Source organism: Debaryomyces hansenii (genome assembly GCF_000006445.2).
Source record: "Debaryomyces hansenii CBS767 chromosome E complete sequence".
NCBI classification, from domain to species: domain Eukaryota; kingdom Fungi; phylum Ascomycota; class Pichiomycetes; order Serinales; family Debaryomycetaceae; genus Debaryomyces; species Debaryomyces hansenii.
In genome coordinates this window covers 586,385-612,236 of record NC_006047.2, presented here as the reverse complement: position 1 = coordinate 612,236, position 25,852 = coordinate 586,385, and the positions used below count along the sequence as shown (strand labels likewise).

The following is a 25,852-nucleotide window of genomic DNA, read 5'->3' as shown; positions in this document are numbered from 1 at the left end:
ATGGTATAATTTACCAGTTGGTCTCTATTAATATAAAGTGATTCATTTGCTATCTTCTATATCTATTGTATCAACTTTTGAGTCTCATCCTGAGAGTCTCATGTTTATTTATATTTCTATGCAATTTTTTATTATTTCTGCAAATACGAGGTGCATATTCAAATAATAGAAATAGAAACTAATATGTATTTGTGAACATCCATTAAAACTATTATTAAGTAGTAATACGCCTTAAAGACCGTAAACACAAGAGTATATTTACAACAAATGTAAAAAGCTAATGTCACGAGAATTTCCTAATTTAAATAAGAGCTGCAATGGTTTTTGCATCCACAAATGAAAGCTGACATTAGAATTGCAAATAAATACAACTCTTCTATACTATACGAATTGTTTTCACTCTATTCATTATTGCTAATTAATATGAATTTCAACTTTCTAAATGGTAGTACCATGGCTACACCCTCATCTTTTCTAACTGAGGAATTTTCCGGTTATAATGAGGATCTGTTTGGTACTATAGTTGAATCTTGCTTCAAAACTATAGATACCTCACAAACCAAGTATCATTCACAAGGTCAGGATTTTGCAACTTTTTTATTTGAAGATTTTGTTGGGGAAAGGCCACATAGCTCTTCTAATCACAATGCATGGCTTAACCATCAACCAAGATCGGACATTAGGGGAATTGATACGTGGGAGAATAGTAACCATAGATCCGAAAGGCCTTACACACTTGCTAAAAAAGTACAGAGCTCTAAGGAATTATTTCAGAGACATAATAATTTAGTCCCAGAATCTGAGTTAGATGCATATACTGCCTCGAATGATCCACTTGGATCTATAATTGCTGGAAGAAATGAATACTGCAATGAGGTCAGTAAAACTAATGGCTCTTATATTAAACGTGAAGCTGATAGTTGTTTGATTCATGATAGAATTTTTGATTCTGAATTTACTAATAGAAGCCAAGACGAAATCTTTACTTCATCGGCAAATCCTATTGAATTACAAAGTTTCTCACAGCCATGTTTCAAAATAGAAGAAGTTAGCCATATATCCAGCTATACATATGGTAATCAAAATCTAGATATTGGAATAGTATCTCCCAATATTATTAACCCTTCTTTTATTACAAATTCTTTCTCTGCGAGCCCCCAACCGAATGTTAACCCTGCATTACCAGAAAATGAATGTATGAATACTTCAAAAAGCAAGAGATCAAGATTTATTAAGGGAAGTAAGAATAGGCTTTGCACTCAACGGGAATTTAGCTATGATGGTATTGATGTTGAGAGCTATTTGGAAACGAGTGATAGATTAATTAATGTTGCGAAAAACGAAGAACCATATAACTTCCAAGAAATATTGAGTAGTAAACTATTGGAACTAAAAGTTAATAGAGAACACAGTATTTGTTGCATTAAGAGGAATCGATACGTCAGGGAGAATTTTGATTCCATTCTAAATTTCTATAAAAACGTTGGTTATGAACTAAATCCTAACTTTCATATTTCTAAACCATACGAACCACAGTACGTAAGGTTCGAGATAGACGAAACGAATGGTCTACCCTTTAATGAAACAAGATGTGGATTATGCCCTTACTGTCCAGATATAAACTTTAAAAACCTAAAAACTTCAACATATTCACAGCATCTTGCCTTAACACATGGCGTATATACCGATAATTACTTGACTCCAAACCCTATATATTATGGGATCTATATTATTAAAAAGACAAATACCCAAAGAAGAACGAAAGCCCATGAACATGAAAGATGTGGCGTTGTATGTCCTTGCTGTTATGCAATTGTTGGAACAGAGTGTTCGAAAACAACTGCATCATCTAAGCCATTAAACAATTACATGAGACATTTCAAAGAGTACCATAGACAATCGAAGGATAAATTAGATCCAATAAAATTTTTTAATAAAACAATTCCATTAAATTAAATAGAATTGTGAATCAAGTCCATAGGTTTAATATATTTATGTAATAAATGCACCGAGTTAGACAACAAAAACCTCCACCAATTTACCGAAATCCAAACCATCGCCACTAGAGGTATCAAATATCTTGATACCATCTAAATTGAAAATACCTTGAGATATTCCAATAAGATTGAGATTTGTTTCGAAAACACTATTAGGTTCTAAAGGTCCTATTCTAATGTCATTATTTAAAATTATAATTCCGCTGGTATTTAATTTCAACGAATGATATAGCGAAAAGAGTTGAACTTTATTGTATACTAGTATTTCTTTATTGTCAGAAGTCGAGTTCAACAAATTGGAAGATGACGTATTATTTGAAGTATTAGCATTTTTTTGGCCATAATTTAGATTTATTGGATTTTGGACAACTAATGATAAATTTAGTTTATTGGGTGAATTATTAATCGCTTGTAAATTCCAATTCACGATTTCCCCTAGTTTTAAATTAAGCTTTCCCTGAAACGTTAACTTTAATCCAGATAAGGTAGAGTTATTACTAGTCGTTAAGTTAACTGTAACTGAAGAAGATGATGAAGAAATCAAGGCCTTGCTAAGCCTTTTGGTGCTATTAATATTAAAATTCGAAAACCCTGTATTAATTTGATTTCCACTAGTTATAGATGCTTGTGATGATAAAACTTTCGGTTTTAGTAAATTGTTTTTTTTGACGTTATTATACTTGAATGGCTGTGAGTTAGGCAGTGACTGGAATTGAGAATAGTTTGTGGTGGTTTTTAACGAATTATTAATTGGGGGTGCAATTATACTGAAATCCAAAAACGGTGACCAGCTGGTAGTTATTACGTTACTTATGTCTTCAAATGTATTTAGATCTGGAATGAATTTTTGAACTTGTAATGTAAGTCTTATGCTAATCGATTTCGAAAACTGATTCATATTTGAAGTGTTATCAAATTGCTTTAAATCTTTTTCCAAGAATTCATTATTTACAAGTCTGTAAGATAAACTTACCGAGTCAATTAGCTTAAAATTAATAGGAAATTTATCCTTGAATGAGTTTAAGTCATCTATGGTTCCGTTTTTAAAGTCTAACGACAAGTTCAAGATATTGAAGTAATAATGTTCCTTCAGTTCGCTCAAAAGCTTGATTAATTCCTCTGACAGTTCTATATTCAATGAAGATAATAGGATGTTATTTCTTCCGGCAGGCTTTGTAGATTTTAGTTTAATAACCAAGGACACCGATACTGGTATGGTTATGCTAGCTTTTAGAATAGATGCCAGCTTTTCGTCAATTATTATGGACGGTTGAGTTTCTTGCACATCCGGCTCTATAGTCAATAGATACTTGGATTCAGCACTCTTCGCTTGGTTATTTAATTCGGATAAAAGATTTCTAGAATAACTCGGTTGATAGTCGGCCAACTTCTTCTCAGCAATGGGTCCACTGTCATTGATCGGACTATCCTTTGTTTCTTTGTCACTTATAAAACATGAAAACAGTACGTTTGGGTTATTAACTTTCTTTTTTGGATATGTTACAGGCACCTCAAACTTCCATATTATATAGTGCTCATCATTATTCTCACCTTGAAAGATAATGTCATCAGAGCCCAAAGTTGTATTTATAATACTGGAATTAAACTTATCATTTTCGATATCTGCTTTTGATTCAAGTATATCTGCCAGTAAAATTGATATGTCGACGAATACCTTAGATGGTTTATAACTCTGAGTATTTGGGGGGGTCTTTAAAATGATGAACCCTAATATTGACTCATCAAAAAATATAATATCTCGTACAGGTAATGAATGCAAGTGGAACAAAAACTTACTAAGATCTTTATACTTCTCTAGATGATTAGCCTTAGACGGTAGCGTAATCGATAAATTCATAGTTAAAATGATAAGAAAGAATGTAAATCAATGTATATCAACGAAATACTTGCAAGAATATCGCGCGTTTTCTGTTGTTCAATATTGATACCAACTATACTATACTTAAGGTATTGTATTGGGTTAGTTTATATACATAAATATTACATAGAATGAGTTAGCTTTATTTATAGTCTGTACCATTGAAGACACATTTCGAAAAGCATATAATTTTATAAACCACTCCACAAATGCAACCAACTGTGATAACTAATAATGCTACATCATATATAGTCGCCATAACTCGAAATGCTTCTAAGCCACCAAAATTTTCTGCAAGCTGGTGGTTGGATAAAGCCATGGTGCCTAATGGGAAAGTCATTGCCCAGTAGGTTCTATTGAATGCAATAAAGCCTGTAAATATTCTCGTAAAAGGATTCTGGCTCAATGGATTGTAAGCATACTCAAGATTGTAGTTATTGGTGAAAGGCGGTATTTTTGAAATACATGAGATCACAGCGACGTAAGTGCAGAAGTATCCAAACGAGAGAAGGAATAGGCCGACCATAGCGGCGATTATCAACACTACTTGGCCCATGGAAATGCTTATCTCTAGCGTGTTAACGGATGAAATATCCATGTAGCCAGGAATATGCAAAAAATGCGACGATAATAAGGTGTCGTGGTGCTTAACTAGAAGCTTATAGATGTTATTGCCAAACAAAAGAATGAAATATGAACTTTGGCCGCAAACACCACTGGGCAAAAACGTAGTGAAGATTAGATTCGTGGGAGGTATCTTGAATACGAATAGCCTCCAATAATGCACAGAGATGATTATTGTTGCCATCATAATGCCAATGGACCACATGATATAGCTTATGATCATGGTCATGATCTGTAAGTTAACGGAGGGTAATTCAAGAGCAAATAGATTAGCTGAAGATGCAGACACGATAAGTGTGACCATGGGTAACAACAACGTTGTATGTAAATCTTTTGGGTCCAAGTAATTAGACTTCGATTTCTGTTTGGCAAGAAAGGAACTATAGAATACAATGAACGCCGTATATAATGCCAATATCACCGATATCCACCATAAGACGAAGATACCGATGGCCCAGTTCTCCGTCAAGAAGTAAAGAAAGTTTACCAAGGTGTTGTATCCCATTGACAAGCATCCCATATAAGGTGCGGTCTTAGGATCGCTAGTATAGGATGCAAATTTTTTCGGATACCGCCATAGGGATACAACAAAGCAGGTAAGTGTTGCAATCAAAAATATCACGGCAACCCCAAACATAATGCACCCACATATCTCGAGCCATCTTGATGGGTATGGAAAATTGTATAAAATGCAACTCGATACTCCTGGACCCATAACAGTAACAAATAAACCCGGGGTGAATCCTTTGATCAATGTCTGGTCAATTGCAACTCCAAAACGTCTAAGTATACTCAGGTTCGATTCTCCTTTGGTAATTAGCAAATTTTGCTTTCGTTCAATATCTTTTTCTGTGCTTTCTGATGCGTTCAAAGACATCATGAAAATGAGGTCGTTTCAGCAAACGGTAAAAATTCACTGATGTAAAGGTGCTACGTAAGATAATTCTGTTCTAATTTACGTTATCGGCATTCTAATGTAAGACCAAGCTCGTAAAAAATAGTAACAAATCTATTATTGAAATCACTTAATATATGGTGAACGATATCATGATAAATGACGGAATGCTATATAAGATGCGAGTTCCACGGATATTACAACGAGACATATACCGAAAAGCAGTAGCTACTCCAACCCCATTTCAATACCTTATATTATATATAAACTTGTATGCAAACATCTGAGAATGCCTATTGTTGTCACAAGATATGGTGTGATAAAATCTTCTGAGTCAAAATTTGTACGGAGTTAAATGCAATCTTTATTCTATATACCCATAGATGAGGTCCTGTTCAAGGTAGGACGATGAATAATATACCGATAATTTATTTTTAGCATATAGTATTTTGTACAGATAGGTTGGGTCGTTTGTAAAATCGGTTAGAATCAAATCTTGATGTCAAAATTAAAAGTCGTTGAGCTAAATTTGCAGAGTATAATCATATTTTGCAGCATTTACACGGTAGCATAGAATATATCTTCAAATCGGCTCAAACCAGATCACTAAGAATATAAGGTGATAACTGAAAACCCTCTATGTAATATAGGTCAATTGAATTTGAAGTGAATAAGCCAAGGAATAGACTGTAATGGCAGCATCTAACGTTATAAGTTAGATTATATTATATTAATTATATGCAAATAAAATAGACAATTAAATTTTTTCGTAGTTGGTGCTATAAATGGCATATTTTGCAAGATATAGGATCCTATAAACCACTCCACATAAACAACCAATAGTGACAATTAGCAATGCGACTGCATAAATGGTAGCTATTACTTTAAATGCTTTCAACCCACCAAATGTTTTCGATAATTCGTTACAACATATAGTCATTGTGCCAAATGGGAAAGTCATTGCCCAGTAAGATTTATTGAAAGCAATAAAACCTGTAAACATTCTTTTGAAAGGGTTCATAGTCGATGGGTTGTAAGCAAAATCAAGATTGTATTTCTTGGTGAAAGGATATATTTTTGAAATGCTTGAGACGACAGCGATATAAGTGCTGAAATATCCAAACGAGATAAGAGCCAAACTTATCATTGCAGTAGCTATTAATACCACTTGACCCACAGAAATCCCTACTCCTAATGTGTCCACTGAAGAGAGGTCAAGTTCCACTGGGAAATGCAAATAATGAGACGAAAAAATACTGTGGTGATGCTTTATCATCAAGTCATATAGGTTATTACCAAATAAATTAATACAGAAGGCACCTTGGCCAACAGCACCAGAGGGTAAAAAACTAGTAAAGACAAGGTTAGTAGCAGGTATCTTGTGAACGAATAATTTCCAATAGTAGATGGACAAGATTATGAATGTTAAAATAACACCGTTGGACCACAAGACATAGCTTACGACCATAGTAGTAATTTGAAGGTCAAGAGAAGGCAAGTCTGCGACCAATAAATTGGCCGTAGAGGCGGAAACAGTAAAGGCGACACTAGGCATAAGTAAAGCCGCATGGATGTCTTTCGGATTCAAGTAATTGGAACTTGGCTTTTTTTTTGCAAGAAATGCACTATAGAATACAATACACCCTGTGTATAATGATAACGCCACTGATATCCACCATAATACCCATATTCCCATGATCCACTTATCACCTGTCAAGTAATAAAGGAAATTTATTAAAGTGTTGACTCCCATGGGCAAGCCTCCCATAAAAGGTGCAATGGTGGGATCACTGTTATAGGCTGCGAATTTTTTTGGATATCGCAATATGGACGCAACGAAGCATACAATTGTCACAAGCAAAAATGCCACCCCAATCCCAAACATAATACACCCACATATCTCAAGCCATCTTGATGGGTATGGAAATTTGTACAAAACACAGCTCGAAACCCCAGTTCCCATCACGGCCCCAAAATACGCTGGCGTAAACCCTTTGATCAATTTCTGGTCTACCGCGAAGCTCAACCGTCCAGTTATATTATTATTCGATTCTCTTTCGTATATTACTACATCCTGCTCTCTTTCAGAGTTCTTGTTAGTCTCAGCTGTTGCATTCGAAGACAGCATAATACAGACTCGGTTAAGCGAATTTCAATATTGTTGCTAATTTAGTGCAATGGGTGTATTCTATAGCCCATTACGCTACTTTATAAGTTTGACATAGATTGCATCAATTGTATTAGTCATCATAGAGGCCTATTGTATAATTCTATTAAGTATGTCAAAATAATCAAAGAAGGTCTGGTTGCGCAGGTCCCCGTTTCCGCGGCTATCAATTCCATTCAACCGAGTTTGGATTGAACAACTATGAGGATGCCTGAAGATGCCTTCTGTATGTTGTAAATCCGCGAATAATAATATGTTTTCAATTTGCACCCATAGTTTGTATAGTATTCAAGTCATACCATTGAACGAACCTGAAAATTACTTCGGTCTACAATTGAATTATGCATATGCCATCGAGAGCATTTATTGATAAATTTAAAAAATTTGTAAAAATGTAGATTCTTGTGATCATAATCCTTTAGGTTATATTGTAATCGTCTTAATAACTCTTTAAAAGCTTTTCTTCAGAATGTTATAAGTTACAATATACATATGTGAGTATCCTTATTTTAAATTAGGCTGTATTAATTATTATATTAGATTAAATATATGCAAAATAAATAGGTTATTAGATTTTTTCATAGCATGTACCATAGAGGGTGTATTTGGCAAAACATACAATTTTATAAATTACCCCACAGATACAGCCAATAGTGATAATTAGCAAGGCCACCGCATATATAGTGGCTATAACTCGGAATGCTCGCAAGCCACCAAAGGACTTGGATAACTCGTTATTTGATAAAACCATAGTACCTAGAGGGAAAGTCATTGCCCAATATGTTCTGTTGAATGCAATGAAACCTGTAAGTAATTTTTTGATACGGTTCAGGCTTGTTGGGTTATAAGCACACTCAATATTATAGTTTTTGGTGAATGGCAGCGTTTTTGAAATACATGAGATGACTGCAATGTAAGTGCTGAAGTATCCAAACGAGATTAGAAACAAACACACCATCGCCGTAATGATCAACACAGCTTGGCCCACCGAGATGCCTATTCCTAATGTGGCCACGGAAGAAAGGTCGAGTTCCTTTGGAAAATGCAAATAATGAGACGATAAAAGGGTGTCGTGATGTTTGACAATTAACGTATAAACGTTATTGCCAAACAATATAATGCAGAATGCACCTTGGCCTAGGACACCGATGGGCAAAAAACTGGTGAACACAATATTTGTGGGAGGTATTTTATATACAAACAATTTCCAATAGTACACGGAAATGATAATGACTGCCAAGGAGATGGCGTTGGACCACAAGATATAGCTTACGATCATTGTAGTGACCTGAAAGTCGACGGACGGCAAGTCTAGGGCAAATGCATTACCTGACAGGGCCGCGACTGTGAGAGTGACGATGGGCAATAACAAAGTAGCATGCAATTCCTTTGGATCCAAGTAATTGGCACCCGATCTACGTTTAGCGAGAAACGCAGTGTAGAACACCACGCACGCCGTATACAACGATAGCACCACCGAGATCCACCACAAGACCAATATTCCAATGATCCACCCCGTACCCGTAATGTAATAGAGAAAATTCACCAATGTGTTGTAACCCATGGGCAAACATCCCATATATGGGGCAATGGCCGGATCGTTGTGATATGCCTTGAACTTCTGCGGATACCGCAACATGGACACCACGAAGCATACAAATGCCAGTAGCAAAAAGATGACTCCGATACCAAACATTATGTACCCGCAAATCTCGAGCCATCTCGCAGGGTATGGGAATCTGTACAAGATGCCACTGGATACCCCGGTGCCCATGACAGTGACAAAATATGCTGGAGTGAAACCCTTGATTAATTTGTGTTCGATAGCATGTCCAAGACGCCTAATAGCGCTCGTATCCGTCCGATCGCCACACCCTGTCAGCTGTGGCTCCAACTTTAAAGCAGTGTTCGAATTGACCGTTGAATTCGATGACATCAAACCTTCGATTTAGAATCTAGATAAGCGACTTTTTTTTTCTTTCGTATAACGTGCGTAACGTTTTCTATTATAATATGTATTATAATATGTATCAATAGGTCTAACGTGTGTAGTAAGTATAATACGTTAGGGTATGATTCTAGACAGTGTGATGATGACTCTAAACAGTTCTTTTTATTTTTGATTATATAAGCACCCTAACAATTTATAATATGTAGTAGACGGAACACTGGGTTCAGATTAGGTTTAGATTATAGGTTCTACTATGGGTTCTTGGATAAGGGGGAATGTGGCCTTAATATACGTCTGCAGTTGTATGACTGTAACGCAATTCGTGACGGCTGCACGGCTCGGCTCAAGAGGTATTTTCTATGACTCTGGGAGCTATTTGCGTATGTCGAAACGATTACATCTACGTATTCTACACACTTCTTGAAACCAATGCGATTGCCGTGCACGTATTCGCAACATGTTACGTATACGTATATATCGTTTGAGTACAAAGGGATTAATTGTTCGGACCAAACAGAAAATAGTATATGAAACGATGAATGAATATCCCAACAGTTCCTATCAGTTCTACTTGCTCCTAATATTTCCCACTATTTCCTACTATGTCCGACTTGTTCTCTACTTGTTCTCTACTACTTCTCCACTAGCTCTTGGCCAATTCCATTTCTCTCTACTAGTTCCTAACTTTCTATTATTAACTTCGTCTAATACCAAATATGGCAAGTGCCGCCCGACAACGGGGCTGCGTTAGTTTTGGGCTCAAAGCCGGCCCATCGCCCGCCTATCGGACGGCCGTATTTGGTCCAGCGGGCGATGACGTGTTAACTTAACGGCGTGTATACACCAAAATATCCCGATACAGTAATCGCTTTCTCAATTTGTGACCACGGACCCGCTCGTAGGCCCGCCGACGGTTTAAGTTTGATAATCGGTACTAATTATATAAAGAAGGAATTTTCCTTCTGTACGAGGGGAATTTATTGAATAACAAACAAAATACCTGGACTTATACAATTAAATTTACATTATATTCTTTCAAATTGTAACATAAGGTAGTTTATCAGAATATACACATACACAACTAATATGTTGGTCGCTAATCAATTAGGACACAAGGTATCAGGAGCGGGGGGTTCCACTTGTGGAAGTCATATGAAGCCTCTAAATAGAGATTACAGAAAGGAAGAGGAAAAGGAAGAAAATGCCGATAAAAGGGTTGAGAGAGATAATGATAGGAAACAGGATGGGGAAGAAGATGAGGTGCCCGATAATAAGCTTGGGGAGTTGATACACAAATTGAAGGGTATCTTATCGGGCAAGGGCCTCGCGTCAGAGGACGTGGACATCGAGAGAGTGAAACAGGTGATGGAGGAGTACGAGTCGAACGAGGAGGAATGGGGGAAGTATGCGTTGCACGACCAGTCGAGACCGTACACTAGAAATGGTGTAGTTGATATTAACGGGAATGCCAACTTGCTTATTTTGGTTTGGAGTCCTACGAGGTCTAGTGCCATTCACGACCACGCCAACGCCCATTGCTGCATGAAGATCTTGAAAGGATCGTTACAGGAGTCACTTTATGATGTGCCAACGGAGGAGGGCCACCATTTGGACCCCAAGAAAGAGACGGTGATGCACCGCGACGAGGTGGGCTACATCTCGGATGCTATAGGACTTCACAAGATCTCCAACCCACTTCCAGACCAGTATTCGGTGTCATTACACTTGTATACGCCTCCATATGCGTCGATGTACGGTTGCTCGATGTACGAGGCTAACAACGGTAGGAAGCACCATGTGGACATGAGTAAGTACTACAGCTGGCAGGGCAAGTTGGTCAATACCAAGAGCAGTTCTTCGTGCTAATTCCTCCTTTTTGCATTCTTTTATTTATCAAGGCGCTGGCGTTGATTGCCGGTTGCATTTTATATAGTTAGGGTATGGTTTCATTTAATAAATATACGACAAGTTATACATACTATTCTATATGCCTGTTTTCTATTCGGCCTTGGCCTTTGACCCTGATTTGTTCCAGTCATATGGGGTTTCAACCTCCAAGTCGTTCCACTTCGGATGTCTCATTCTCCACCAGTACGACAACTGGGAGTATGGATACGTGGTAGAGTTTATCCCGCCCTCTGAGTACCACGAAGCACACCCACCGAATTTAGTTCCAAACACAGATCTGGCCAATTCCTTTTGCGTGGTATGGAACCAATTATAATAGCTCAGGGACTTGACGCAAATAGACTTGCATGCCCCAGATAAGACCTTTGGTGCCACTTTCGAAAAATATTTACATCCATTCTCAATCGCTAAAACCACTGAAGAGTGGCCTGTGGCAGAGTTTGGACCCCCAATCATGAACAAGTTAGGGCAGTCTCTGATGAGAATGGTTTCATAAGCAGATGGTCCTTCTTCTTTCCAGACTTTCGAAACATCAGTCCCATTACGACCCTTGATTTTGTAGTTACCAAAACTTTGAAGCACGTCGTATCCTGTACAAGCAACAATTATATCAGCTTCAAGAACGTCACCATTTTTCATGACTACCGAATGCTCATCGACATGATCGATAGACTCGTTTGTAATATCCACTCTAGGATCATGTAACGATGGCAAGTATGAATAATCAAAAATAAGACGCTTGCATCCAATCTTGTAATCAGGAATGACCATAGATTGAAACTTCTTAGGGCATGCCGATTTCATATAAAATAATGAGTACTGGGTATTGACCCAACGAACGAATCTTGCCAAAATACCGTTACCCTTGTACAACGGGAACCTTGCTTCTGCAAAGGTTGCAATTAACCAACGGACGAAGACTATTCCCACTCTTGAGAAGGATAAGAGCCTATATGTTAAATGAACGATTTTTGGAATAGGTGGCATAATGTAGTGCTTTGATCTAACAACTTGCACAATACTCTTAGGTTCATAGTCCTTTAATAAAGCTGGAACAAGCTGATTTGCAGAGCAACCATTACCAACAACGACAACTTTCTTGCCCTTGAAGGAAACATTGTGATCCCATAACGCTGAATGGAGGTACTCACCTTTGAAGTTGCCAATTCCTGGAGCAAGCAATTGTTGTGGAGTCACTAATCCACCTTGACAGCAAAGAAGCACTCTCGAGGTGTGCTTGATACGTTGTCCGTTGGTAATATTTCTACCTGTCAACGTCCATGTACCTTCGTCGTCATTATAGTCAATGGCGGTGATAATAGTCTTAAACTTAGCATGTTTGTATAAGTCGTACTTCTTACACACAGTCAAGATATATTCTTCCATTTCATATTGTGGAGGCTGTAATCTACTCCAATTGCTATTCAACTCGTTGAAAAATGAATACCATACAGCAGGAATATCGGATGCACATCCAGGATACGTATTGGCGTACCATGTTCCCCCGTAATTATCATGCTTGTCAAATACAACAAAGTCAGTCTCATTCAAATTCTTCAAGCATGTCAATGAAGAGGCTATACCCGAGAAACCAGCACCCAATATAGCAACATTTGAAGTTGTGTGGACTTCCGGTAATTTATCATCTTTTGGGGTCTTTGCGTATGGCCCAAGCACAGCTTGAGCATCATCGTGATTGATCCTAAACTTATAAGGTTCCTCGTGTGATTGTTTAGTAAGTTCAACTACTGACATTTTCCTCGCTTACTTTCATGGTAGGAAGTTCTGATGAAATACTCTTACTTATATATCTATAGGTCTCCGCAATTATTCAGTATAGAAAATTGCATAGGCTGTTAGACACATTGTTCTATTTCCGAAGGTGCATAACTTGTCCGAATCGCACATATTGGATATATTGGATATATTGGATCTCCTGATATTGAAATACTTCTTTGCAATACTTAGCATATGATTTTTCGACCTTTCAATGTTCACAATAGCTAACCGGGATGTATACTGGGCGATATTCTACCTCATAAAATCGATTCCCCTATTTCCAGGGTTTCTGTCTTGGCTAGGCCATATTACCTTTATTTACAGGTCGTATGTGTTGGACGGACTTAGTCTTTCTAGAATATAGGTCTATATACAGGTCTATGTCTTTTATGTTCCGAGGAACAATAGGAAGTAGGCACTAGACGGAGAAAACAGGTCTCGTTTTAAAGCAGTGACTTGATAGTAGACTCATGAGTTGCATGTGGATCATGATATACAACAGTGTTTACCTCTTGACTGCCAAAGGTTCAAAGTCCGCTCACGAAGTATTTTAAAGTTAGATAGATTTTGCGCACTAAGAGACAATTGGAACCGTTTATTAACAACTATGCTGTCTTATAGGGAGCAACATTATCTTCTAGCATCATCTCTTCGTCATATATATCATCTCCCTCATCATCTATAAATAATTTAATGGCGAAGACTATTAATGTGGAGGCACATGCTATGCCAAATACCTTATCAAACCAATCGTCTATAAACTTGACTTCTTTCGCAGAAGTGAGCAATGCATTTGATGCTGAACTTCCTGTTAAAGAAAGAATTTTTGAAATTTGGTTAGATAAATTTGTTGGCAAGTTTGTCCTAATTAGAATTGCCGTCGAAATAACATAGATACCTAATAATTCTGTGATGACCAAGTTCTTCAACCAATCCTTTGTCGTGGGAGAAATTTTGGTGATGGAGGGAAAATACTTGGTGAAAGACTGGAACGTCTTCAACACATTCGAAAACGAACAAACAAATAAACTTCCAGATAATATTAAGCTTATCTGGTTAACCAATTGAGTTTCTTGCATCGAGATTTGGGTCGTAGAGAGAATTAATTTGGAAATTGTTATGGCTAATGCATCGGTGTTGGAAGCCGCATCATCATCGTAATCGTTTATTATACCCGTGTCATCTTGATTTGGCTCTCTCAAAAACAGTAGCACCTGTTTAATAATGAAAACGTTAATTATCCGATAAACACAGTATATTGCAAATGCAACATTAAATATACTTATTGCTTTAACCCATATTTTATTCTTATTTTGAACGTGTTCTCTGTCGTGTGAAAACTTGAAAAGAGCTTTAACTAAATCATTATAGATGTGCTGCCTCAATGATATCATAGAATCGATTTCATTTCGTAACTCTTTCTCTTCCAGCTTTTCTTTGTCTAGCGAGAGACTCGATAAGCTTGCAAATGACTGGACTTTATGAATTAACCCCCCTAACTTATTCTTTTTAGGAGTTCCGCCGAGATCGCCTATTTTGTGACTGTTATACAGAAGGAAATTGTCCGATGAAGCATTTGGTAGATTGTAAACCGTACCACCATTCACAACTTGCAAATTGTTTAATTCGCTCTTTCTCTTGTTAATCAAAGAACTGGTGTGACTATAGGACTGAATAAAGTTATTTAAATCCGCCTCATTCACTTCCACTTTACGGCTGCTGTGAAGGCCATCATTTCTGAAATATGAAAAAATCCGCCTTACTGAAAATACTTTGAAAGGCGTGGACGTGGATCCCACACCCGATAGTATAGCCATAGTTGTAATTCCAGCAATGGAGATTTCATTGATTTTTCGTTCGATCAACGTCTTTGTTCCGAAACTAGTCTTATCGGGTGTGAATGCTTGCGAAAGGTCCCCACACTTGTGAAGGATAAAAAACCACCCTATATACGCCGCAGCAGTGTATGTCCGCTTCAAGTTGCTCTGTGATATAGGTATGAGCTCCTCATTGAGAAACAAGCTTATCATCACGAACGGCTGGATGCATGTCAAGAGAAATACCAACGAGTTGATAATAAATTTAAAGCAAATCAACCTCGCACGCTCGTCAAATAGATCAATAAGCTCACACATCATAAGAATGATCAATTCCACACTAAACGAAAACGTAAGGCTAAATACCACCCCAATAATTCGATTCAACGAATTATTATTATCCCCATACATATTGCGTTTATCGACATTAGTGTATTCATCATCTTCAACTCCTTCAACATTAACTTCCATCAATCCCGTGCCATACTTCTCGTTGATATTTCGCCTTATATATTCGTTGATTTGACCCTTCGGTATGTGATTTCGTATTGAATATGTCTGTACTATGTTCTGACGAAATATGAATGTATATGCCCATGTTAATATGAATATAAACGTTACGATAAACGGAATGCAACCAAAAAAGGAAGATACGAAACTAGACATGGCAACACGTACAATGATTCCATGAAGATCTATCCGTATTCTTCGACTAATAGGATAGTAGATGCCATAGTAGTTTATCCATATTGATAGTAGGTCACGTGGATTCAGGTGAAAAAATGGTTTTGAGTTTCGCACGCTTTTATTTTTCACAAAGACGTACAGTAATAAATTTTCAGCGTCATATACTAGGTGATTAAAAGAAGTATTTGACTTAACGGGGATCTGTAACAGTACCTATTGATAGAAGAACAGAGAAAAATATAATACAAGATGCCTATAATGCGAATGAGAGCGGAAAAAAGGATGAGAAAGCATCTTTTAGATCATCTCAAGACCCGTAAAATTTTAGGAGCTAGAATAGCCAAGGGAGAAAAGACGGAACAGGACTTGATTAACTTAAATATGGCACCACAGGTGTTCATGTTCAAGAATTTGTTTTCGGGACAAGTTTTGTACTCGCAGGTGCCAGCATTCCACCAAGATCAAATTGATGAACAATTCACCAGACCAAACTGGGAAAACAGAAAACCGAGCAGAAGAAATGATTTATGGAGGATTATGTGTGTTGCCAACTTTGAAAACTACGAATACGCCATTGCTGCATACAAAGGATTGGTCCAATTAAGACAAGTGAGAGACGTGGTGCAGAAGAAGGAAGCCAAGGCATTGAGAAAAAAGAATGACGAGGGAAACGTATGGTTTTCCGGCCAATATAGACCAACATACTCGCAGGAAGCAGTGGCCGACTTATCGCATGTCATAGACGAGTTTGAATTAGAAGGCACCTCTGTGATGTGGGAGAGTTTATGGAGAAAAGGTGAAGATACTCACTGGAGATCTGATTTGGTTGAACATGACACATTACCACCATTCAACCCAAGAGATCAAACTATATTGTTGGACGAATTGAGGGCTAAGGCAGTCGAAGAATTTGCCAATTTAAGACAACAAGCACAACAATCCGAACAACAATCCCAATCTGAATTAGAATCACAAACTGCTTAATAAATACATAATTTTAACCCTTAAAATGTACATAGTCATAACACAACAACTCAAAAGTATTTACGCCCTGTTTACTGTAGCAATAGAAGATTCCATGAAGCTATTTTATATGGCCAGTAGAACCGGAATGTTACCAGATTAGTACTTAAGCCGACGACGGCTTTGTATCACTGTGAACGGGGCCGCTCACAGCAAAAAAAAAAAAGGCCCGTCTGGCGATATTTCAGACGGTAATAGCTGAACTTCTTGATTAGACTAAAGCAAAGATAGCTCATATTAGACCGGTATTCTTGTTTACTCGAGTAGAGAAAGCAAAATAATATCACAAATTCGATAGAACTGGACCATTATATTAGTTTATTTGCTATGGATTTCTACTACCGAAAACTGATGGGAAATGGAACTGTTGCTAGTAAATTCAAATTAAGCGGGAATCATAGTGACAGTGGTACTGTTATTCAACTGAATCAGTCGAATGTACGTGGGCCGCTTGAAAAAGAGGCAGTAGAGGTGGCTAAAGCACCGAGAGAAACTGTTGATGGTACTGATTCGGCCAATATGAAGGCGGTGGAATTTCCCGAAACTCACCATCCTTATAACTGTGACCGGTGTTATAAATTGAAAAAGAAGTGCCTGAGATTGTATCCTGAGTGTGAAAATTGTACTAAAGCAGGTGCTAGTTGTGCATACATTGACAGAAGTAACAAGAGACGGAAGAAGGCCAGCCACAAAATATATGACGACAGAGTGAATTTTGAGAGCGAGTCGCCCACATTCCATATAGTAGATGAAAAGAGCAACATTTCTTTGAAAAATAAAGGTAAGAATGATGGCCTGGTGGTTGTACACAAGCTTGTTTCGGTGTCGTCGTTATTATCGGGCGAAACAGCTAATAGAGTATCAGAGCAATCCAACGAGATACAGACAAGACAGAAGAAACCAATAGTGCATCCAGGAAACAGCAGGAATGTGGCCAATGAGCAAACGATTTCCGAAAAAGTGGCATTAAAGTCATTAAACCAGCAACAAATGAAGACAAACTTGAAGGAAGAATTTATAACGATGAAATCCATCAAGAACGAATTAGCATTGTACTTTGTATTAAGTTACTTTCATAATTATGGTACTAAGTACCCTTTCGTGAATAAGGAGAAATTCATGGAAGGATTCAAGAAAATTAACTTTGAGCAAGAAATGATTATAAACTTGGACGTATACTTACTAATGAGCATAGGATGTATAATCTACGATTATAATAATGGCACGAGCTTTTTCGGCGAATACTTCAATGAGAAGGCCATAGAGTCCATAATTGACATTTTAAATTTCGGAGCGAATAATAACGAAGGAGAAGACTTTGCCAATTTGACATTATTGATGCTCTTAACAATTTATGCGATTAAAGTATTCAACCTGGACTTATGCTGGGTATTGACAGGCATTATCAGCAGGATGATAATCGAGTTGGACCTTTATAAGCCCAAAGCCAAAGATGAGAACCAACAAAAACGTACTTTCTGGTCCATTTTCAATCTCGACTGCGAATTGAATATATTATTGCATAAACCAACCCAATTACCCAACTTTGCCTATATAAAGCTCGAAATGCCGTTGTCCACAATATTCGCGGACGACGAGTCGGGCGACAGCATCATTAAAGACATACATTTACACCGATTACAAAACAGGATATTAGACTTGAAGCTAAGAGAGAGTGACGACGCGGCCGCAGTCAAACAGTTAAGTCAAGACCTCGAGAACTGGAGGGTGTCAACGAGTCTGGTGATTCACAATACTTACTCGAACGGCACGAATTTCCAGGACCACATCGCGTTGGTGAACCTCAATTACTACTACCTTTTGATAGAATTGGACCAGCTCTCGGCGAGCGAATCGTTTCAGTTCACCTTGCAGTTCTTGTCCAACTCGTTCACCTTGTTAATATCGGAACCCACGTCCACTTCGAAGCCCCAGGTACTGTTGTCGGTCAACTCGTTGTTTTGGTACACCAAGCTCTTCAATGTCATCAAATACAACATCTCGTCGTTGCACGAGCTTTTGTCGCTCATCTGCAGCAACCGCATCAACGAGAACTACTCGCCCAGCGACCTCACCCTCAAATTGGCCGATTTCAACTCCAATTTGCAGCTAATGCTCAATCTCCTCAAATACTTATCGCAGAATCGACTCAAGCTGCATCCGCTCATCGACAAGGTCAACACATGCATCGAATCCCTCACCAGCTTGAACCTAAAATTATTGCATTTCAATGTCTTTTCGTGTCCGCACGAAGACAAGCTGTCGTTACTCGACGAAGTAGGTGCCATACAATCTACATTGCAATCGTCTATATAATTTTCACATATAATCTACATATTCACATATAGACAATAAAGCTTAACTCACATTCCCACATATAGCCTAACTCCATTATAACTCTAAGTCTAACTCACCTTCGTAGTCCACTCCCACGCGACTACCCCAGCATACTCTTCTCCAGACTAGCGACATGCGACACCGCGGAAGAAGCCTTCGCGACCTGCTCGTTTCGGAACTTCCAACAAATTGACAAATGAAAAAAATTTGATTGGCTATATGGGAAAAATAATACACCCGGGCACCGGGAAAGCATTTAAGTAAGTAAACTGAAAAATATTCAATTCTTGTTATTCAAACTTAAAAGGTTAGGTTTATATATTCAAAAGCAAAAGGAAAGATATCATCTTTATCAAGAATGCTTAGCTTACGCCGTTCAGCTTTAGCTGCTACTAAGTTTTCAAATAATAAACGTTTTTTCACATCTTCATGTGTCAAGCTACAAACTATTGGGGACAACATTAAAGGTAATGATCTCAACACTGCTAAGTATATGGGAAAGCAATACCATGTTATTGACCACGAATACGACTGTGTCGTTGTTGGTGCTGGTGGTGCTGGGTTAAGAGCAGCATTTGGGTTGGCCGAGGCCGGGTTCAAGACAGCTTGTATTTCGAAATTGTTTCCTACCAGATCCCACACTGTGGCAGCACAAGGTGGTATTAACGCAGCATTAGGTAACATGCACAAGGATGACTGGCACTGGCACATGTACGATACTGTGAAGGGTTCAGATTGGTTAGGAGATCAAGATGCTATTCACTACATGACCAGAGAAGCACCAGACTCGATTTACGAATTGGAAAACTACGGTGTGCCATTCTCGAGAAATGACGAAGGTAGAATTTACCAAAGAGCGTTTGGTGGTCAATCGAAGGAATTCGGTAAGGGGGGACAAGCTTACAGAACTTGTGCTGTTGCTGATAGAACTGGACATGCGTTATTGCACTCTTTATACGGTCAAGCTTTGAGACACAACACCCATTTCTTTATTGAATTCATGGCCATGGACTTGTTAATGCAAGATGGTGAATGTGTAGGTGTAATGGCTTACAACCAAGAAGATGGTACATTACACAGATTCAGATCGCACAAGACCATTATGGCTACCGGTGGTTACGGAAGAGCTTATTTCTCGTGTACTTCTGCTCACACATGTACTGGTGATGGTTACGCCATGGTTTCCAGAGCTGGTTTACCATTAGAAGATATGGAATTCATTCAATTCCATCCATCCGGTATTTACGGTTCCGGTTGTTTGATTACTGAAGGTGCTAGAGGTGAAGGTGGTTTCTTAGTCAACTCTGAAGGTGAAAGATTTATGGAACGTTACGCCCCAACTGCTAAGGATTTAGCTTGTAGAGATGTTGTTTCCCGTGCTATCACTATGGAAATTAACGAAGGTAGAGGTGTTGGTCCAGAAAAGGATCACATGCACTTGCAATTATCCCACTTACCACCATCTGTCTTGAAGGAAAGATTACCAGGTATTTCTGAAACTGCTCACATTTTTGCCGGTGTCGATGTCACCAAGGAACCAATTCCAGTTTTACCAACCGTCCATTACAATATGGGTGGTATTCCAACTAAGTACAACGGTGAAGTCATAACCAAGGGTCCAAATGGTGAAGATAAGGTCGTTCCAGGCTTATTAGCCTGTGGTGAAGTTGCCTGTGCTTCTGTCCACGGTGCTAACAGATTAGGTGCCAACTCCTTATTAGATTTAGTTGTCTTCGGTAGAGCTGTTTCTCACACTATCAGAGACTCTTTGACTCCAGGTACTCCATTGCCTCCATTAGCTGCTGACAGCGGTAAGGAATCAATTGAAAACTTGGACAAGTTAAGAACCGCTGATGGTTCCAAATCTACTGCTCAAATTAGATTGGAAATGCAAAAGACTATGCAAAAGGGTTGTGCCGTTTTCAGAACTCAAGAAACCTTGGACGAATGTATTGAACATATCGGTCAAGTCGATAAGACTTTCTCCGATGTTGGTACCACCGACAGATCCATGATTTGGAACTCCGACTTGGTTGAAACCTTAGAATTACAAAACTTGTTAACCTGTGCCACCCAAACCGCCGCCTCTGCTGCTGCCAGAAAGGAATCTAGAGGTGCCCATGCCAGAGAAGATTACCCAGACAGAGACGATGTTAACTGGTGGAAGCACACTTTGTCCTACCAAACTAACTTCGGTGACGATGTTAAATTAGACTACAGAGATGTCATTCAAACTACTTTAGACGAAAGCGAATGTAAGCCTGTTCCACCAACTGTCCGTGCTTACTAGGTTAATCATTGACTCATTTTGGAATTGAATTTTCAATTCACTAACAACTACTTTTCTTTAATATTTTATTTTGGCGAAGACTAAGCTATGTCGAAAATTTACAACCTGTTATTTAGCAACTATTTATTCATCTACCTCTTTATATTATCAATATAAACGATTATTGAATTAGATTCCTAGTAATTAGTAGACGGTTCCATACTACTAAGTATATAATCGTGTGATACACAAAAAACCACCATTCAAATTGTATGAGGGCAAATACAGATCGTTGCCACTATTGATAGTATAACATTATCCCCTTAGTAACAGAATTATACATTCAAAACATATACAAGATGCCCCCAAAAGCCGATTGGGATAAATATGTAGCGCCAAATGAAGATGACGAATCTCAGGATAAAATTCAGCCTTTGAGTGAAGGAGATATTCAGGTGTTGAAAACATACGGTGCAGCGCCATATGCATCGTCATTGAAGGAAATCGAAAAGGATTTGAAGACTATCGAAGAAAGAATAAAAGAAAACATTGGTATTAAAGAAAGTGATACTGGATTGGCCGCTCCACATTTGTGGGATGTTATGGGAGATAAGCAAAGGATGTCGGAAGAACAGCCTTTGCAAGTTGCAAGATGTACCAAGATAATTGAAGCCACCAATCCTAATCCGCAAGCGGGATTGCTTCAAAATGCGGATAATAAGTCTAAATATGTTATTAATATAAAGCAGATTGCCAAATTTGTGGTTGGATTGGGTGAAAGGGTTTCTCCTACGGATATAGAAGAAGGTATGAGAGTTGGTGTGGATAGACAGAAGTACGAGATTCAGTTGCCATTGCCGCCAAGAATCGATCCATCGGTGACCATGATGACTGTGGAAGAGAAGCCAGATGTGACATACAGCGATGTAGGAGGGTGCAAAGATCAAATTGAAAAATTAAGGGAAGTTGTTGAGTTGCCATTATTGTCACCCGAAAGATTTGTCAAATTAGGAATTGATCCACCAAAAGGTATATTGTTATATGGTCCTCCGGGAACAGGTAAGACCTTGTGTGCTAGGGCAGTAGCCAACAGAACCGATGCCACGTTTATTAGAGTTATAGGATCTGAATTAGTTCAAAAATATGTTGGTGAGGGTGCTAGAATGGTCAGAGAATTATTTGAGATGGCACGTACTAAAAAAGCATGTATCGTATTCTTTGATGAAATTGATGCCATTGGAGGTGCCAGATTCGATGACGGAGCTGGTGGTGATAACGAAGTTCAAAGAACCATGTTGGAATTGATCACACAATTGGATGGTTTCGATCCAAGAGGTAACATTAAAGTTATGTTTGCCACAAATAGACCTAATACGTTGGATCCTGCATTATTAAGACCAGGTAGAATTGATCGTAAGGTTGAATTCTCCTTGCCTGATTTGGAAGGTCGTGCCAATATTTTCAGAATTCATTCGAAGACTATGAGTTGTGAGAAAGATATAAGATGGGAATTAATTTCTAGATTGTGTCCAAATGCAACCGGTGCAGAATTAAGGTCTGTTTGTACGGAAGCAGGTATGTTCGCTATCAGAGCTAGAAGAAAGGTTGCTAATGAGAAGGACTTCTTAAAATCTGTTGAGAAGGTTATCAAGGGTAATATGAAGTTCAGTTCGACCAGTCAATATATGCAATATAACTAGATTAATTATTTACATTATTTACATTATAATAAAATTCTATTAAAGATTTCCGTGATATCTTAAACGTATATATTTTACACAACTAATCCCACCATGAAACGCAACCCATACCATCACTTTGACAAGACGCCAATAATGCATATGGAGGAGCCTTATTTGTAGGTTCTTCTAGGCCAAAGGCCTCGCTACTTGATTTGGGCTTGATATTAACAAAAATTTCCTCTTCGATTCTGAATCTGATTTTTTCATTAATATCAATATACAATTCAGTGTCATCGTCCGGTTTCCAAACCCACGCCTTTTCGACTGGTTTAAAGAGACAGTTTTCAAAGAAATAGTTCTTAGGGATGAAAATTTCATCGAAAAATTCTAATTTAACTTTGATACCTTCTGCAGAACATTCACTAACCCAACCAGTTAAAACTTCCCCTATGAATGGCTTCCATACAACACATCTAAATGTAACTTCGACGAATGATGCACCATCACCTGGTTTTAACAATCCATCCTTTATATCTATTAAATCCCAAAGTGATATGACGAGACCAAGATTACTTATGACTTTGTTTGCAAACTTTTTGTTTAATTCATTTGTTATGGATTCTTGAATTGGGATGTTAAATGTATGAGGTGGTATACGAACCAAGTCTGATAGCTTGGATAATATAAACATTGTTGTTGATAGAATAATACTAGATGATTTAAGACATAATTATTTTGATCTCATCGAGAATTTCAGTACCTCACTCACTAAATCTACACTCAGATGCAAAATTAGGAGCAATATATTGAACACTTGAACAATAATGAACAATAATAGTAATGGTATTCAGAAGTCAAAGCTAAACACAACCAAATCATCAGATCGTCGTTTAGCAGCTGGAAGACAACCGGCCAATTATTTACATAATGCAATTTTAAACCAGCCATCAAACATCACCAAGGTATTACCAAAATCTAATACGAGCCATCTTTCGCCCGAAACACAGAAGACGGTCAAGAGAGCAGGTGGAGGTAAGATCTGGGAAGACTCGTCGCTATTGGAATGGAATCCAAAGCACTTCCGGTTATTTGTTGGAAATTTGGGTACTGATGCCACAGACGAGTTATTGGCTAATGCGTTTGGAAAATACAAAACACTCAGCAAAGTAAAGGTTCCAATGGATAACAAAACAGGAAAAAACAAGGGATATGGGTTTGTAGCTTTTGAAAGCCCGGACGATTACTTTCAAGCATTTAAAGACATGAACGGAAAGTATATTGGACAGCATCCAGTTCAATTGAAGAGAGCGGAAACCAATATCAAGCCTACGAAGAAGAAAAGCGACAGCTTTAAGAATAATAGGAAAGGTAGGTAGTCTACAAATGTTGTATAGTATGTATAGTAGAACCGTATAGGTTGAATGATAATATAATAGAGAATAATCCTTCTATATTCCTTGTAAATAAGCCGTATTAAGTCTTTTTTGCAATTCTAGACTACATAATATGTGAAGTGTAGTTTTTGCTATATATATATGATATTTGTTGACAAAAAATTGAACACTATGTTTGGTTGAAAAATTGTGTAGCAGAATCTGATGATAAAAGCGATCCAAAAAATTTTCCAGATTTAATCAACTCTGATATTTAACTCTTACAGAAAAATATGCTATTATCAAGGATAGGATATGGCATTAGAGCCAGTACGTTAAGACAAACAAGGGTTAATATACTAGGGTTGTCGCTAGCCCAACGGTTCAAATCGAATTTACCAGAAGACTTTAATCCTAAGAAGGACCTACCAACTAGTGGAGAATGGAAACACATGAAGCACCATATACCAGGGGAAGCCGAACAAAAGAATGATTTGAAGAGTCGTATTCCTAAGTTTCCACTCGGCAAAGAAGCGGTTCCTACGTTATTGCCTAGACCAGGAGTGCCCCAGGTTGGCCCAAAATATTCGTTCAGACAAGTGATCCAGATATTGAAGAATAAACAGAAGCCTGAATTGATCTACGAATCTGAACCACACAGATTATACTTCCTAGCGTCGTTCTGCTGTTCGCTTGTCTTCACTATATACGGGTTTGTTCTCTTGGAATATGCGTATTTCCAGGCTAACAAAGACTACGAAGAAAACGAGAAGGAGCTTAGCGAGCCACTCAGAAAGAGAGAATGGTTCATTTCGCTTATTAAGTACTCGTCGATCGGTGTGATTGCATTGGCGGTGGCCACTGGATTTGCCAAATTCCCCACCAGGTTAATCAGAAGAATGTGGTATTTACCAGGCCCAGTCGAACACATCAAATTTACGTCGTATCCACTCTTTCCAGGGGCTCCTACACCCGTGATTACACTCCCGCTTAGCTCGATAGCCAGAAAACATACAGCCAGGGTATGGACCGGAAAAGGGTTCTACGGAACTGCCGACAACTCGATGTTCTGCTTTGTGCTCAAGGAAACAGGTGCCAGGTCGAGAAACTGGTTTGTCGACAGAAAAGGGTTCTTCTGGTCAGACGGCCGGGTTTTTGACTTGTTGTTTGGCAAAGAGACAATCGCCGAGGCCGAGGCGGGTATTCCCTACGACGAACAGGTCGGCATGGTCAACAGGGAGGTTGAAAGAAAGAGAAAAGAGTTGCGGGCAAAACACGGATTTTTCTACAAGTGGAAAATCCAGGCCCAGGACATGAAGCAGGATGTACAGGGAGCCACTAACTATGTGAACACGTTGAGGGGTTCCAAGAAGCCTAAGTCCACCAATCAAATTAACGGCAAGAACGACAACATGTAAATAGATGTATTAAATATATGAATACTAAGTTTCACACCGCCAATTT

The 25,852-nt window shown here is 38.3% G+C and overlaps 15 protein-coding genes across 15 annotated transcripts; 8 read left to right on the top strand and 7 right to left on the bottom strand. All coding sequences in view use genetic code 12, as the record gives it.

Moving 5' to 3' along the window:
- Window positions 1–336: 336 nt before the first annotated feature.
- On the top strand, window positions 337–1,956 carry DEHA2E07678g (DEHA2E07678p; the record flags this gene model as incomplete). Its single annotated transcript, XM_459645.1, has 1 exon — window positions 337–1,956. The coding sequence occupies one exon, from the start codon at window positions 337–339 to the stop codon at window positions 1,954–1,956; it is 1,620 nt and encodes a 539-aa protein (XP_459645.2).
- Window positions 1,957–2,013: 57 nt separating this feature from the next.
- On the bottom strand, window positions 2,014–3,855 carry DEHA2E07656g (DEHA2E07656p; the record flags this gene model as incomplete). Its single annotated transcript, XM_459644.1, has 1 exon — window positions 2,014–3,855. One exon carries the CDS (start codon window positions 3,853–3,855, stop codon window positions 2,014–2,016), a length of 1,842 nt encoding a protein of 613 aa, XP_459644.2.
- A 163-nt stretch (window positions 3,856–4,018) lies between these two features.
- On the bottom strand, window positions 4,019–5,377 carry DEHA2E07634g (DEHA2E07634p; the record flags this gene model as incomplete). The annotated part of the gene is made up of 1 exon (XM_459643.1): window positions 4,019–5,377. One exon carries the CDS (start codon window positions 5,375–5,377, stop codon window positions 4,019–4,021), a length of 1,359 nt encoding a protein of 452 aa, XP_459643.2.
- A 775-nt stretch (window positions 5,378–6,152) lies between these two features.
- Window positions 6,153–7,523, bottom strand: DEHA2E07612g (DEHA2E07612p; the record flags this gene model as incomplete). Its single annotated transcript, XM_459642.1, has 1 exon — window positions 6,153–7,523. One exon carries the CDS (start codon window positions 7,521–7,523, stop codon window positions 6,153–6,155), a length of 1,371 nt encoding a protein of 456 aa, XP_459642.2.
- A 607-nt stretch (window positions 7,524–8,130) lies between these two features.
- DEHA2E07590g (DEHA2E07590p) lies at window positions 8,131–9,498 on the bottom strand (the record flags this gene model as incomplete). Its single annotated transcript, XM_459641.1, has 1 exon — window positions 8,131–9,498. One exon carries the CDS (start codon window positions 9,496–9,498, stop codon window positions 8,131–8,133), a length of 1,368 nt encoding a protein of 455 aa, XP_459641.2.
- Window positions 9,499–10,599: 1,101 nt separating this feature from the next.
- On the top strand, window positions 10,600–11,379 carry DEHA2E07568g (DEHA2E07568p; the record flags this gene model as incomplete). Its single annotated transcript, XM_002770391.1, has 1 exon — window positions 10,600–11,379. One exon carries the CDS (start codon window positions 10,600–10,602, stop codon window positions 11,377–11,379), a length of 780 nt encoding a protein of 259 aa, XP_002770437.1.
- A 132-nt stretch (window positions 11,380–11,511) lies between these two features.
- On the bottom strand, window positions 11,512–13,176 carry DEHA2E07546g (DEHA2E07546p; the record flags this gene model as incomplete). The annotated part of the gene is made up of 1 exon (XM_002770390.1): window positions 11,512–13,176. One exon carries the CDS (start codon window positions 13,174–13,176, stop codon window positions 11,512–11,514), a length of 1,665 nt encoding a protein of 554 aa, XP_002770436.1.
- A 629-nt stretch (window positions 13,177–13,805) lies between these two features.
- DEHA2E07524g (DEHA2E07524p) lies at window positions 13,806–15,683 on the bottom strand (the record flags this gene model as incomplete). The annotated part of the gene is made up of 1 exon (XM_459638.1): window positions 13,806–15,683. The coding sequence occupies one exon, from the start codon at window positions 15,681–15,683 to the stop codon at window positions 13,806–13,808; it is 1,878 nt and encodes a 625-aa protein (XP_459638.2).
- Window positions 15,684–15,986: 303 nt separating this feature from the next.
- DEHA2E07502g (DEHA2E07502p) lies at window positions 15,987–16,688 on the top strand (the record flags this gene model as incomplete). Its single annotated transcript, XM_459637.1, has 1 exon — window positions 15,987–16,688. One exon carries the CDS (start codon window positions 15,987–15,989, stop codon window positions 16,686–16,688), a length of 702 nt encoding a protein of 233 aa, XP_459637.1.
- A 366-nt stretch (window positions 16,689–17,054) lies between these two features.
- Window positions 17,055–19,043, top strand: DEHA2E07480g (DEHA2E07480p; the record flags this gene model as incomplete). Its single annotated transcript, XM_002770388.1, has 1 exon — window positions 17,055–19,043. The coding sequence occupies one exon, from the start codon at window positions 17,055–17,057 to the stop codon at window positions 19,041–19,043; it is 1,989 nt and encodes a 662-aa protein (XP_002770434.1).
- A 379-nt stretch (window positions 19,044–19,422) lies between these two features.
- DEHA2E07458g (DEHA2E07458p) lies at window positions 19,423–21,354 on the top strand (the record flags this gene model as incomplete). The annotated part of the gene is made up of 1 exon (XM_459635.1): window positions 19,423–21,354. One exon carries the CDS (start codon window positions 19,423–19,425, stop codon window positions 21,352–21,354), a length of 1,932 nt encoding a protein of 643 aa, XP_459635.1.
- Window positions 21,355–21,692: 338 nt separating this feature from the next.
- On the top strand, window positions 21,693–23,033 carry DEHA2E07436g (DEHA2E07436p; the record flags this gene model as incomplete). Its single annotated transcript, XM_459634.1, has 1 exon — window positions 21,693–23,033. One exon carries the CDS (start codon window positions 21,693–21,695, stop codon window positions 23,031–23,033), a length of 1,341 nt encoding a protein of 446 aa, XP_459634.1.
- Window positions 23,034–23,115: 82 nt separating this feature from the next.
- On the bottom strand, window positions 23,116–23,706 carry DEHA2E07414g (DEHA2E07414p; the record flags this gene model as incomplete). Its single annotated transcript, XM_459633.1, has 1 exon — window positions 23,116–23,706. The coding sequence occupies one exon, from the start codon at window positions 23,704–23,706 to the stop codon at window positions 23,116–23,118; it is 591 nt and encodes a 196-aa protein (XP_459633.1).
- A 133-nt stretch (window positions 23,707–23,839) lies between these two features.
- On the top strand, window positions 23,840–24,391 carry DEHA2E07392g (DEHA2E07392p; the record flags this gene model as incomplete). Its single annotated transcript, XM_459632.1, has 1 exon — window positions 23,840–24,391. The coding sequence occupies one exon, from the start codon at window positions 23,840–23,842 to the stop codon at window positions 24,389–24,391; it is 552 nt and encodes a 183-aa protein (XP_459632.1).
- A 290-nt stretch (window positions 24,392–24,681) lies between these two features.
- DEHA2E07370g (DEHA2E07370p) lies at window positions 24,682–25,806 on the top strand (the record flags this gene model as incomplete). Its single annotated transcript, XM_459631.1, has 1 exon — window positions 24,682–25,806. One exon carries the CDS (start codon window positions 24,682–24,684, stop codon window positions 25,804–25,806), a length of 1,125 nt encoding a protein of 374 aa, XP_459631.1.
- Between the last annotated feature and the right edge of the window lie 46 nt (window positions 25,807–25,852).